A 12,433-nucleotide genomic window follows, 5' to 3' on the forward strand; every position below is an offset into this window, starting at 1 on the left:
AGTATTTTGCCTATAGGATCCTTCCGTATTGCAACACAAGACTTGGAACTTTTCCTTCAGTTCTTTTTGCTTGGGAAATGTCAAATTGTTCTTCCCTTTTGATTTTCTAACTCCAGGCCTTTGCACATTTCATTGTAATACTTTGTCTTCTTGAGCTGCCCTTTGAAATCTTCTGTTCAGTTCTTTTACTTCATTTCTTTCATTCGCTTTAGCTACTCTACGTTCAAGAGCAAGTTTCAGAGTCTGACATCCATTTTGGTCTTTTCTTTCTCTTCTGTCTTTTTAATGACCTCTTGCTTTCTTCATGTGTGATGTCCTTTATGTCATCCCACAACTCATCTGGTCTTCGGTCATTAGTGTTCAGTGTGTCAAATCTATTCTTGAGATGGTCTCTAAATTCAGGTGGGATATATACTCAAGGTTGTACTTTGGCTTTCATGGACTTGTTCTAATTTTCAACTTTACTCCAGCCACATCATTAAGGTTGACTCTACTTTGAGGAGGCACCTCTTCCCTAGTGGTATTTTGAGTGCTTTCCAGCCCGAGAGGCTCATCTTCTGGCATTATATCAGACAGTGTTCTGCCGCTATTCATAAGGTTTTCAGTGCCCAGTTTTTTCAGAAGTAGACCATCAGGTCCTTCTTTCAAGTCTGTCTTAGCCTGGAAGCTCCACTGAAACCTGTCCACCATGGGTGACCTTGGTAGTATTTGAAATATTGGTGACATAGCTTCCAGCATCACAGCAACACGCAAGCCACCACAATATGACAAACTAACAAATGTGTGGTGGCCCTAAAGATTGCAGCCAAGAAAATCCTATGGAGCCATTCTACTCTAGTATGTGGGGTCACCATGAGCTGGAATTGACTCAGTGGCAGTGGTTTTTTTTTTTTTTGTAGACTATGGAGGCAGAAGCTGAAACTTGTGGAACGGTAACATTCAGGGAATGTATATGTAGCCTGAGAAAAATATAGAGACAGAATCATGGGGAACACTGGCATATACGAGATGAATAAAGAAAGAAGGCCTCTCAGAAGAAGCAGCCAGAGAGGTGGGGAGATCTGGGAGAGTGTGGTATAAGAGTCCAGGGAAGGTATTCAAGGTTTAGTGATTGCTGAAGTCTTAGAGAAAACCTTGCTAAGTGAAATCGGTCAGTCACAAAAGGACAAATATTGTACGATTCCTCTTACATGAAATACGTACAATAGGCAAGTATATACAGACTTATGTTTATTAGTGGTTACCAGGGGTGGGAGGGAGGGGAAAAGGGGACTCATTACTTAGTGGGCACTGAGCTCCTGTTAAGGGTAATCGAAAATTTGGAAATGGATAATGGTGATGGTTGTGCACCATGATAACACAGTGTCATTGGATTGTACATGTGAAGTATGTTGAAATGGCAGTTGTTATGTTATATATATGCTTACCACACACACATACACGCAAGTGAAAAAAAAGTGCCTGTGGAATTCACTGTCAAAGAAATCACCTTGGAAATAGCTATTTCAGGGAGCCCTGGGGTCAGGAAATAGGTTGAGTGTTTGAGAATTAAAAGTTCCCATTGGGAAAGAGCTAGTAGAGAGGGAGAATTTGAAAAAGGAGTGAAGGGAGAAAATGGTTCCTGCATGATTCCTGCGGAGGTGGAGTTGAGAGCAACCAGGGCACTTGTGGAGGAACATTCTCAGCCATAGCTTCTAGTTGGTTTCTTTTTTCCTTAGAGTCTTCTATTTCCTTGTTCCATACTTTTCCCAGTGGAATGAGAGGCAGTAGAATCTTACAGGCTGCCACGTGGGCTCCTTGGTTTATCTGTTGGCCAGTGAAAGGTCAGGACATATTGTTGTTAGGTGCCGTCCAGTTAGTTCCGACTCATAGAGACCCTGTGTACAACAAAATGAAATACTATCTGGTCCTGCACCATCCCCACAATTGTTGCTGCGTTTGAGCCCATTGTTCACAGCCACTGTGTCAGTCCGTCTCCTTGAGGGTCTTTCTCTTTTTTGCTTACCTTTGCTTTACCAAGCATGATGTCCTTCAGGGACTGGTTCCTCCTAGTAACAGGTCCATAGCATGTGAGATGAAGTCTCTCCATCCTTGCTTCTAAGGAGCATTCTGGCTGTATTTCTTCCAAGGCAGATTTGTTTATTCTTCTGGCAGTCTGTGATACATTCAGTGTTCTTCACCAGTACCATAACTGAAAGGCATCAATTATCCTTTGGTCTTCTGTGGTCATTGTCCAGCTTTTCCATGCATATGTAAAAAAAAAACCAAACCTGTTGCCATGGAGTCGAATCCTACTCATAGCGACCCTATAGGACAGAGTAGAACTGCCCCATAGGGTTTCCAAGGAGCGCCTGGTGAATTCGAACTGCCTTTTTTAAAATTTATTTTTATTTTTTTTTTATTGTTGTAGTTTAGATGAAGTTTACATTTCAAGTTAGTCTCCCATACAAAAATTTATATATACATTGTTATGTGACCCTAATTGCTCTTCCCATACTGTGACAGCACATTCCTCCTTTCCACCGCTGATTCCCCATGTCCATTGAACCAGCTCCTAACCCTCTCTGCCTTCCCATCTCACCTCTGGACAGAAGCTGCCTGTTTAGTCTCTTGTATCTACTTGAGCTAAGAGACACACTCCTCATGAGTATCACTTTATGTCCTACAGTCCAGTCCAATCCCTGTCTGAAGAGTTGGCCTCGGAAATTGTTTTTATTTCTGGACTCATAGAGAATCCAGGGGCCATGCTTTCCGGGGTTCCTCTAGTCTCAGTCAGACTATTAAGTCTGGTCTTCTTACTAGAATTTGAGTTCTGTACCCCACCTTTCTCCTGCTCCATCCAGGACTCTCTGTTGTGTTCCCTGTCAGGGCCATCATTGGTGGTAGTCAGGCACCATCTAGTTCTTCTGGTCTCAGGCTGATGAAGTCTCTGGTTTATGTGGCCCTTTCTGTCTCTTGGGCTAATACTTGCCTTGTGTCTTTGGTGTTCTTCATTCTCCTTTACTCCAGGTGGTTGGGACAAATTGATGCATCTTAGATGTCCTCTTGCAAGCTTTTAAGACCCCAGACGCCACTCACCGAAGTAGGATGCAGAACATTTCTTAACAAACTTTGTTATGCCAGTTGACCTAGATGTCCCCTGAAAGCATGGTCCCCAAATCCCTACCCCTGCTACTCTGTCTCTTGAAGTGTTTGATTGTATTCAGGAAACTTCTTAGCTTTGGTTTAGTCCAGTTGTGCTGACTTCCCCAGTAGCCTGTGTTGTCCTTCCCTTCACCTAAGATAATACTTATCTACTATCTAGTTAGTGAATAACCCTCACCCTCCCTCCCAACCCTGGTAGCCATCAAAGAATGTTGTCTTCTGTGTTTAAACTTTTTCTTGAGTTCCTATAATAGTGGTCTTATACAATATTTGTTGAACTGCCTTTTGGTTAGCAGCCGTAACTCTTAACCACTATGCCACCAGGGTTTCCATCATGCGTATGAGGTGATTGAAAATACCATGCTTTGGGTCATGTGCACCTTAGTCCTCAAAGTGACATCTTTCCTTTTTTTAACACTTTAAAGAGGTTTTTTACAGCAGATTTGCCCAATGCAGTATGTAGTTTGATTTCTTAACTGCTGCTTCAATGAGTGTTGATTGTGGATCCAAGTGAAATGAAATCCTTTGCACCTTCAACGTTTTCTCTGTTTATCATGATGTTGCTTATTGGACTAGCTGTGAAGATTTTTGTTTTCTTTATGTTGAGGTGCAATCCATACTGAAGGCTGTCTTTGATCTTCATCAGTAAGTGCTTCAAGTCCTCTTCACTTTCAGCAAGCAAGCTTGTGTCATCTGCTATTGTGGGTTGTTAATGAGTCTTCCTCCAATCCTGAAACCATATTCTTCTTCCTTTAGTCCAGCTTCTTGGATTATTTGCTCAGCATACAGATTGAATAAGTATGGTGAAAGGATACAACACTGACGCACACCTTTCTTGATTTTAAACCATGTAGTATCCCTTGCTCTGTTTGCATGACTGCCTCTTGGTCTATGTACAGGTTCTGCGTGAGCACAAATAAGTGTTCTGGAATTTCTGTTCTTCGCAGTGTTATCCATAATTTGGTATGACCCACGTAGTCGAATGCCTTTGCATGGTCAATAAAATATAGCTGAACATCTTTCTGGTGTTCTCTGCTTTCAGCCAAGATCCCTCTGACATCAGCAATTATATCCCTCTCTCCATGTCCTCCTCTGAGTCCAGCTTGAATTTCTGGCAGTTCCCTGTCGATGTACTGCTGCAACCATTTTTGAATTATCTTTAGCAAAAGTTTACTTGCGTGTGATATTAATGATACTGTTTGATAATTTCTGCATTATCTTGGATCACCTTTCTTTGGAATAGGCATAAATATGAATCTCTTCCAGTTAGTTGGCCAGGTAGCTGTCTTCCAGATTTCTTGGCACTGACCAGTGAGCACTTCCAGTGCTGCATCCGTTTATTGAAATATCTTAATTGGTGTTCCTTCAATTCCTGCGGCCTTGTATTTCACCACTAACTCCAGTGCAGCTTGGACTTCTTCCTTCAATACTATCAGTTCTTGAGCATATGCTACTTCCTGAAATCGCTGAATGTCGACTAATTCTATTTGGTACAGTGACTGTGTATTCTTTCCATCTTCTTTTTATGCTTTCTACATCTTTCAATATTTTGCCCATAGAATCCTTCAATATTGCAACTCGAGTCTTGAATTTTTTCTTTAGTTCTTTTACCTTGAGAAATGCTAAGCCTGTTCTTCCCTGTTGGTTGGGATATGGGCAGACTTATTGGCCACATCTGCTGACTCATCTACTACTAACTGCAAGTGCAGAGGTTCTACTGAAAGTTCCTTTACTTTAACTTCCTTCACTAGCATCACTAGTTACCTTGGTTTCACATGATTGCATTTTCAGTTATTTCCACTGAGCCTGGAGTCTGCTTGTGTGAAAACTATCTTTCACAAGTAGTCAGGTTACCAGCGGAGCCCTGGTAGTGCAAATGGTTAACCGCTCAGCTGCTAACCAAAAGGTTGGCGGTTTGAACCCACTTAACAGCTTCATGGGATAAAGACCTGGCAATCTGCTTCTGTGAAGATTACAACCAAGAATATCCTATGGGGCAGTTCTACTCTTTCAAATGGGGTTGCCATGCATTGAAATCAACTTGACAGAGCCTAACAACAACAGCAGTCAGTTTAGCAGTCATTGAAATGGCTCAGCTTTTGTAATGTCCACAACTGCAGATTTAATCAGGGAAACCTAAATCACATAAGGAAATCCTAGTGGTGTAGTGGTTAAGTGCTATGGCTGCTAACCAAAAGGTCGACAGTTTGAATCCGCCAGTCGCTCCTTGGAAACTCTGTGGGGCAGTTCTACTCTGTCCTATAGGGTCACTGTGAGTATGAGTCAGAATTGACTCGATGGCAATTTTTTTTTTTTTTTTAAATCAGGTGAATATCTTATGAATTTAAAAGTTTGCATCAATTTTTTGTTAGCAGTAGGAGTTAGGTTTCCAATTGCATAAGTAAAGATAGTATTTTTAGCATGCACCATTTGAATATAAAATATAATTTAGTTTTCTGGTATATGGATTCTAAAACTTTTTACCTTGTTTGAGAGTTTCTGAATTTATACCTAGCTTTAACATGCTCATAGATAATAAAGCCTTTAGGTAATCTAAACTGATAAAAGCTATTTTTCTCTTTGTTGCTTTTGGAAGGAAACATATTTAATAGAAATAATTTTTAAAAAGCGAGTTGACTTATTTATTCGAAAATAGTTTCTCATAATTTTTATTGCAGACTCTGGAGCCTAAGATGTTATCTTTTTTGATAGTCTGTTTAAACATTGTAAACAAATTACATGATGATAACATGCAAGAAGTCCTACAGAAATAGTTACCTATAGGTTTTTCCTTTAAAACTATCCTCCTACATCAGAGGTGATAATTATGTTGTCAGCACAGTGGAGAGTGTTCAGTTGAGGTGTCTTGAGCAGGCCTTTGATTCTTGCTGAAGTAAAATTGGTGCATGGATCTGGAAAGGACTGCTTTGTGAAGAACGAAGATTCAGGGGAAGAGGTGTAGTTGTAGGAGCTCTCACGTACTGTTAAAATTTAACACTCAACTTTTCAGTAAAACTATTGAGTTACGTGACTGATACAGAGGCACATGGTTAGCTCCTCCAAGGATTAAACCTTTTGGTGTTTCTCAGTGTTTTGCTGTCAGGACTCTTTTACAATCTTAAAATTATTGAGGACCCTGAGCGCTTTTGTTTATGTAGGTTATATCAGTTGATATTTACTGTATTAGAAAGCAAAACTGGTAAATTATTTATCAGTTTCTATTTCTGATACACTTAGAGTATTTATTGGTTCATTAAAAAATACCAGTAATAAACTCACTCCTGCTTACATGAATAGCATATTTTTTTTTAATGAAACTATAACTGTAACACCAGGCTTCATCAAAAGCAGCTAGAGTTTCATATCTGCTTCTGCATTCAGTCTGTTGTGATTTCACATGTAATTTAGCCTTTGGAACCTTTCACCGTGAGTCTTGAGAAAATTAGAGTGAAAAAGGCAAATAATGGCTCAGTATTATGAAGAATATAATTTTAAGCTCATGGATACTCTGAAAGGGTTCTAGGGGTCCCTGGACCTCACTTTGAGAAGCACTGGACTAAACTTTTATGTTTCTTGAGGGCGAGGACCATAGTCTTGGTTTCTTTTCTTATACCCTTTGGGGCTTGGTAAAATATTCTCTGTGTTGACTCCTGAAACGTGTTTGCCAATTAAACTTCTCCCAAAAAAATTCCAGGGGAAGGAGCCATTTGGTGAGTCAGGAATGAACTTCTTCCCAGGATGCCTTTCCTCTTAATTAGTCATGCCATCAGACGCAGTCTAACTCCTCTGACTCAGTAGCCAGGGAGGTGCCATTGGACTTTTATTTGTGTCTGAGGACACTGTAGACTGGTTACAAATCAAGAGAAGCAGTTAGCAAAAAAGTATTCCCTGTTCAGTACAATGGACTGTAGGAAGTGTTGAAGGCTGTTGGGAGGAAGAGGCTAGAATTGTTTCCTAGAAACTGAGTGAAAAAGTCTTTGCAGAAGTTTCTAGGGGCCTCTGTGTTTAATGTGCTGCCCCATGCCCTACAGGAAGCACATATGCTGCTTTGGCTGGTGTTTTTTTTTTTATACTGGGGCAGTGACAGGTAGCCTGAAGATTGAGAGGGAGGTGATTACCATCTCCCCAAGTAACAGCATTTTTGTTTGCCAAATGTGATGTTAATTTTCTCCAAACTTGTGGTAGAAACATGCAAACTTTGACTGAAAATATACATTCTGTTAGTATCAGGTTTTCAGACTTTTGATAAAATGTAGGTAAACAGTATCAAAATGTATCTTGCAAATTCTGTGATAAATTTTGTCTAAAACCAATACACCCACTCCTCACTTACAGACATGGTTAGGTTCCAAAGACCACGTTGTTACGTGAAAATTGGTGTTATGTAAAAATGGAGGATGACCACGTCAGGCCACAAAATAAAGGATGACTATATCATTACATAACTGCCAAATTACATCATTACATTACTGCCAAATTATATCATCACATAACTGCCAAACCACTGAGAATCGTGGCCCAGCCAAGTTAACACATAACCATAACCATCATAGCCAGCGTTACTCTAACCTCACACCTCAGCATTCATTACTGCCAGACGTACGTCATTAATGCACAAATTAGTCAGATAGTAGATTTTTTATTATTGTCATAAATGCCAAATGTCAGATAATGGGATAGTCGATAAGTATAACTTACAGTGATGATATTGGAACACATTTACTTATTAGCGATGTCAGGACAAATCTTTGTGAATATACTATCATAAAAGCAGCGGCTTTTGCATTTGATTTGCAAAGAAATGAAAGCAAAAATGTTAAAAGGTGCATGATTTTGTCTGCTTTATCTGAATAAGTAGTGGCATTTTCTAACTGCTTACGTCTTGGGCACACAAGTTATCATGGTACATTCTTACTAATAGTCTCTGAACTTCTTTCTCTGTCCTTTTCCTCCGGGCCATATACTGCTGCCTGTAGCGCTTCAGCATGGAAGGGATCTCAAATGTCATTCAGAATGGCCTCCGCCACACCTTTGGAAATTCAGGTGGAGAGAAACAGGTGCTCGGTTATCCTTATTTTCCTCATTGTCTGCTTGTTGATTCTCTGTGTAAGTGAAGAGCTGGAAAGCTGCCAGTTTTACTAATTTACTCAGACCATTGCTTAAAAGAAAGAAATGAAAGCTAATTATATTTATAGTCTTGGTAATGAACAGAATTTCCCTTGGGGAAAAAGCATTTTTCAAAATGGACAGTAGACTAAATGCATTCTTAATATATGTTCAAGAGCTCCATTTCTCACTCTTACCCTTAAACAAGTAGATATTAACACGTTGACATAATGAATTGCATGCATAGAAAATCTGATTGTGACAATAATTAAATGAGGATATGCTACTCAAATTCTAAAGGCCTGAGGAACAGGATCTCATGTGTGGGGGAAGAAAGCCAGATGTTGGTGTCTTTTAGACCAAAGGTCTAGGTCAAAAATAGGTGTATTCTTAGTGATGATGGTTGAACAACATGATGAATATAATTGCTGTTCCAGAATTGTACATCTAAAAAATGTTGAAATGTCAAAAAAAAAATGTATCTTACCTCCTTTTAAATGAAATTCATGAGGTTTAAATTACATAGTCAGCTAACTTAGTGAAAAGCAAAGGCATTATTTATACAAAATTGTGAATGGGTATAATTACACTCAAATGTGTTTCACTTTGCTTTTTATTAACATCTTTGTATTATAATTTAAGGAATATCACAATTTGAAATTTCCAGTTCAAAAGAAAGACTAAGTTAGTTCTTAAGAAGGTATGTAGAATGTAGCTTATAGGCAGTTTATCAGCAGAAGGCATTTGAGCCTAGAGTTTTACTGAAGATAGTTCCGTATTATTCAAGAAGGGAGAGAATCGACATTAAGGAAGGGAGGTTCACACTGACATGTGCAGCTCAGAAAGGGCCTCCATGAAAAGAAGGCTGAACTTACTATTTTTTTTTTTTTTCTGGTGCCTCTCACCTCTCTCAAACCCACAATATGGCAAAATAACTTCCAAACTGATCCAGCATCTGGGAATGGGACAGGAAGACACATAAGCTAGCCAGATAGCATGTGGGCCATGATGTGGCGACTTGGTGCTTCTTGGAGCTGCCTGGCACACTTGCTATTATGAAGCCTTTAAAGGGTATATGACTGTCTTTACAAAGACACACATTTGGTTGTGTAATTAGGCATCGCCTCGTAGAAGTCTACACGGAAAAGGTGGTGGAAAACTACTTGACTGCTTTTCTGGTTCGAGGGATCTAGTTATTGTTAAGTGACATTCTTGATCTAGTTTTTTGATTATGGCTGGGGTGAGACCACTCATTGAGAATTATAAATAGAGCTGAAATTTAGGGCGTGGGGCTAAGTAAGGGGTGAGGTTGAAAAGATCACAAATAAAAACCAGTAGGTTTCCATATGAACCTATGCAGATGTAAACTGTACGTATATTTTTGGTGTGGTGGTGAGAATACGATAATCTGGATAATAATTTTTAGATTATGCTTTTAGGAAATATAGGCTATAACTCTGATACGTGTGAGCCTTCACAAGTAGTGAAATAGGTAGTTGTCTCCATTTCAAACATGAATTTTCACCATTCATTTCCCTTTAGGCCGTTCTTTCCTTTCCTCTTTTCCTTTAATACCTTTAAGCATTTATAACTACTTACATAATAATTTAAAATAATAATACACGTCTAAAATGTATGTAAAGATGAAGCATGTCTTTGTTGGCTGTTGGAAAAAGCTGGTAGGTGTTTTTAAAGTTACCAAGTTATTTATGTGACCATTTTGTTCAACCAGAGTAAAAATGGTCTGAAAGTGAGTTATTCGGCTGTTGAAAATTATTTTGTCGTGCACAGCTGTTTCAGCTATGTTTTTGGTTTTAATAGCTCCTTAAAAAAAGTGCAGAAAAATATGCAAGTAGACTGTTAGATAAGGCTTTACTTTAAAAATGAACAATGAACAAATCATCCTCAGCCCTAGTCCTGTGAAATTTTCAACAATGAAATACAAAAAAGTAAGTGGCTATTTATGTTGACAGTGTATTTGTATAAACAGATAGATGTGGTTAAAAAAGAAAAATGAGCTCCAACTGAGATAGTAAGATACCTTTATTCCTATACATACTTGTGTTTTCATTACCGAAGTAACTCATGTTTTAGGTTATAAAATAGACCCTTTAGTAACTGTATCAGGTTTTTGCAGATAACTTCATTCAGATTTAAGTGATGCATTGCTCTTTTTTCTTTACTTGGCAGTACTTGACAACAGTCATTCCTTATGAGAAAAAAAATGGACCACCATCTGTTGAAGATCTTCAAATATTAACAAAAAGTGAGCAAAGACGAAATTAAACTGTTACCTTATTTACTTTTGCTGATTCTTAAATACCTGATTTTTAGGTAACTGATTTTGTTGTTGTTATTATTTAGTCAATTTAGGATAGTAAATGATGGATGTCATTGTTTATTCTTGTGAGAATGAAACCATAAATGGCTGCAACATCAAACACTGCACTAACTCTATAGTTGACTTATATTTTTTCTAGTTTTCTTACCTTTTGAAATATTTATGAACTAAATTTTTGGGAAAACACATGTAACTTGATTCTCCATCACCTTTTGTATTAGTTTAAGGATTTATCCATTTAGCAATAAATAAGATGTTTTATTGATGTTATATAAATATGACTGTTAGTAACTGAGTAGGAAAAATTCAGGGTAAGAAGGACTGCTATTGATTGAATTGTATCCCCCAAAAATATGTGTTGTAAATTCGAATTCCTATACCTATAGATGTAATCCCTTTTGGGAATAGAGTTTTCTTTATGTTAATGAGGACATGTCAGTGTAGGGTATGTTTTAAGCCAATCACTTTTGAGATTTAAAAAGATTAGGTACAGAAGCAAGCAAGCACAGATAGGGGAAGATAGATGCCACGCCACATGAAGATCGCCGAAGAACTGAGGAACAGAAGCTGAAAAAAGACAAGGATCTTTCCCCAGAGCCGACAGAGAGGGAGAGAGAGAGCCTTCGCCTAGAGCTGGCACCCTGCATTCAGACTTCTAGCCTCCTACACTGTGAGAAAATATATTTCTGTTCATTAAAGCTACCCACTTGTTATAATTTCTGTTATAGCAACAATAGAAAACTTAAGACATTGGCCTACAAACAATGTCATTTCTTATGAATGTAGAACATAAGGTAGTAGTTATAGGTAGACTACAGACTGATAGTAATGTTTTACAAACATTCATTCATTCAGCAAATATTTATTGAAGACCTACTCTGTGCCAGGCCCTGTTCTGGGCATGTGGGATACTTCAGTGAATGAAGTAGACAGAGATACTGTGCCCTTGAGGAATTTGCAATTTTAAATACAGTAAGTCCCTGGGTTAAGAACGTCCGACTTACGGACCACTTGTACTTAAGAATGGACTGCCGTGACGCTCATATAAACATTGCTTGGCTTCAGTGGTTTATTGGCTTGAGGACGTCCATCATTTTAAGTTGGACTACATTGCGGTTAACACTGTAACTTTGTACGTACCTAACTGCTAACTGAAAGGTCAGCAATTTGCAACTATCAATGGCTCCACAGGAGAAAGATGTGGCAGTCTGCTTCTGTAGAGATTTACAGCCTTGGAAACCTATGAAGTCGTTGTGAGTGGAATCAAGTCGACAGCAGTGGGTTTGAGTTTTGTTTTTGGTTTGGTTCTGACTTAACCTACAAATTCGACTTAAAGACAGACTTAGGAATGGATTGCATTTGTAACCTGGGGACTGCCAGTAATTTGTTAGATTTAAATGTACATTATATTAGGCATTTCTTATGTGATAGCCATAAATGAGCCCTGAAGTCTGTGTCTGTCCATGTTAGTTACAGGGATATCCCTGGCAGTCACTTACCCTCTCTTGATCACAGTGAAAAATGAGGATAAACATATTTGCTCTATTTACCTCATAGTAAGTAAATTAATGTATATGTGATTTTGGGGTCACATAATCAGCCTTGTTTTCCTTGCTGTTAAAATGAAGGGATTGAATTTACTGATTGTCTTAGTTAGCTAGTGCTGCTGTAACAGAAATACCACAAGCAGGTGGCTTTAAAGAACAGAAATTTATTTTCTCAATGTTCTGGAGGCTAAAAGACCAAATCAGGGTCTTAACCATGTTGGTTCTTCCTTGTTGGTAGCCCTGGGTGTTTTTTGGTTCCTTGGCGTGTAGATGATCATCCGTAGCCCCTCTCCCA

The 12,433-nt window shown here is 38.7% G+C and overlaps 1 protein-coding gene across 1 annotated transcript in view; it reads left to right on the forward strand.

The window, feature by feature from the left end:
• Nucleotides 1-12,433, forward strand: part of FEZ2 (fasciculation and elongation protein zeta 2) — a gene marked incomplete at its 5' end in the record, with an annotated part of 64,830 nt that overhangs the window by 42,876 nt on the left and 9,521 nt on the right. Inside the window, 2 exons of the mRNA XM_023734602.1 lie at nucleotides 8,121-8,201; nucleotides 10,441-10,516. Coding sequence (XP_023590370.1) covers nucleotides 8,121-8,201; nucleotides 10,441-10,516 — 157 coding nt within the window. The remainder of the gene's footprint in view (nucleotides 1-8,120; nucleotides 8,202-10,440; nucleotides 10,517-12,433) is intronic.

Source organism: Trichechus manatus, unplaced genomic scaffold (genome assembly GCF_000243295.1).
Source record: "Trichechus manatus latirostris isolate Lorelei unplaced genomic scaffold, TriManLat1.0 scaffold00005, whole genome shotgun sequence".
Taxonomy (NCBI): domain Eukaryota; kingdom Metazoa; phylum Chordata; class Mammalia; order Sirenia; family Trichechidae; genus Trichechus; species Trichechus manatus.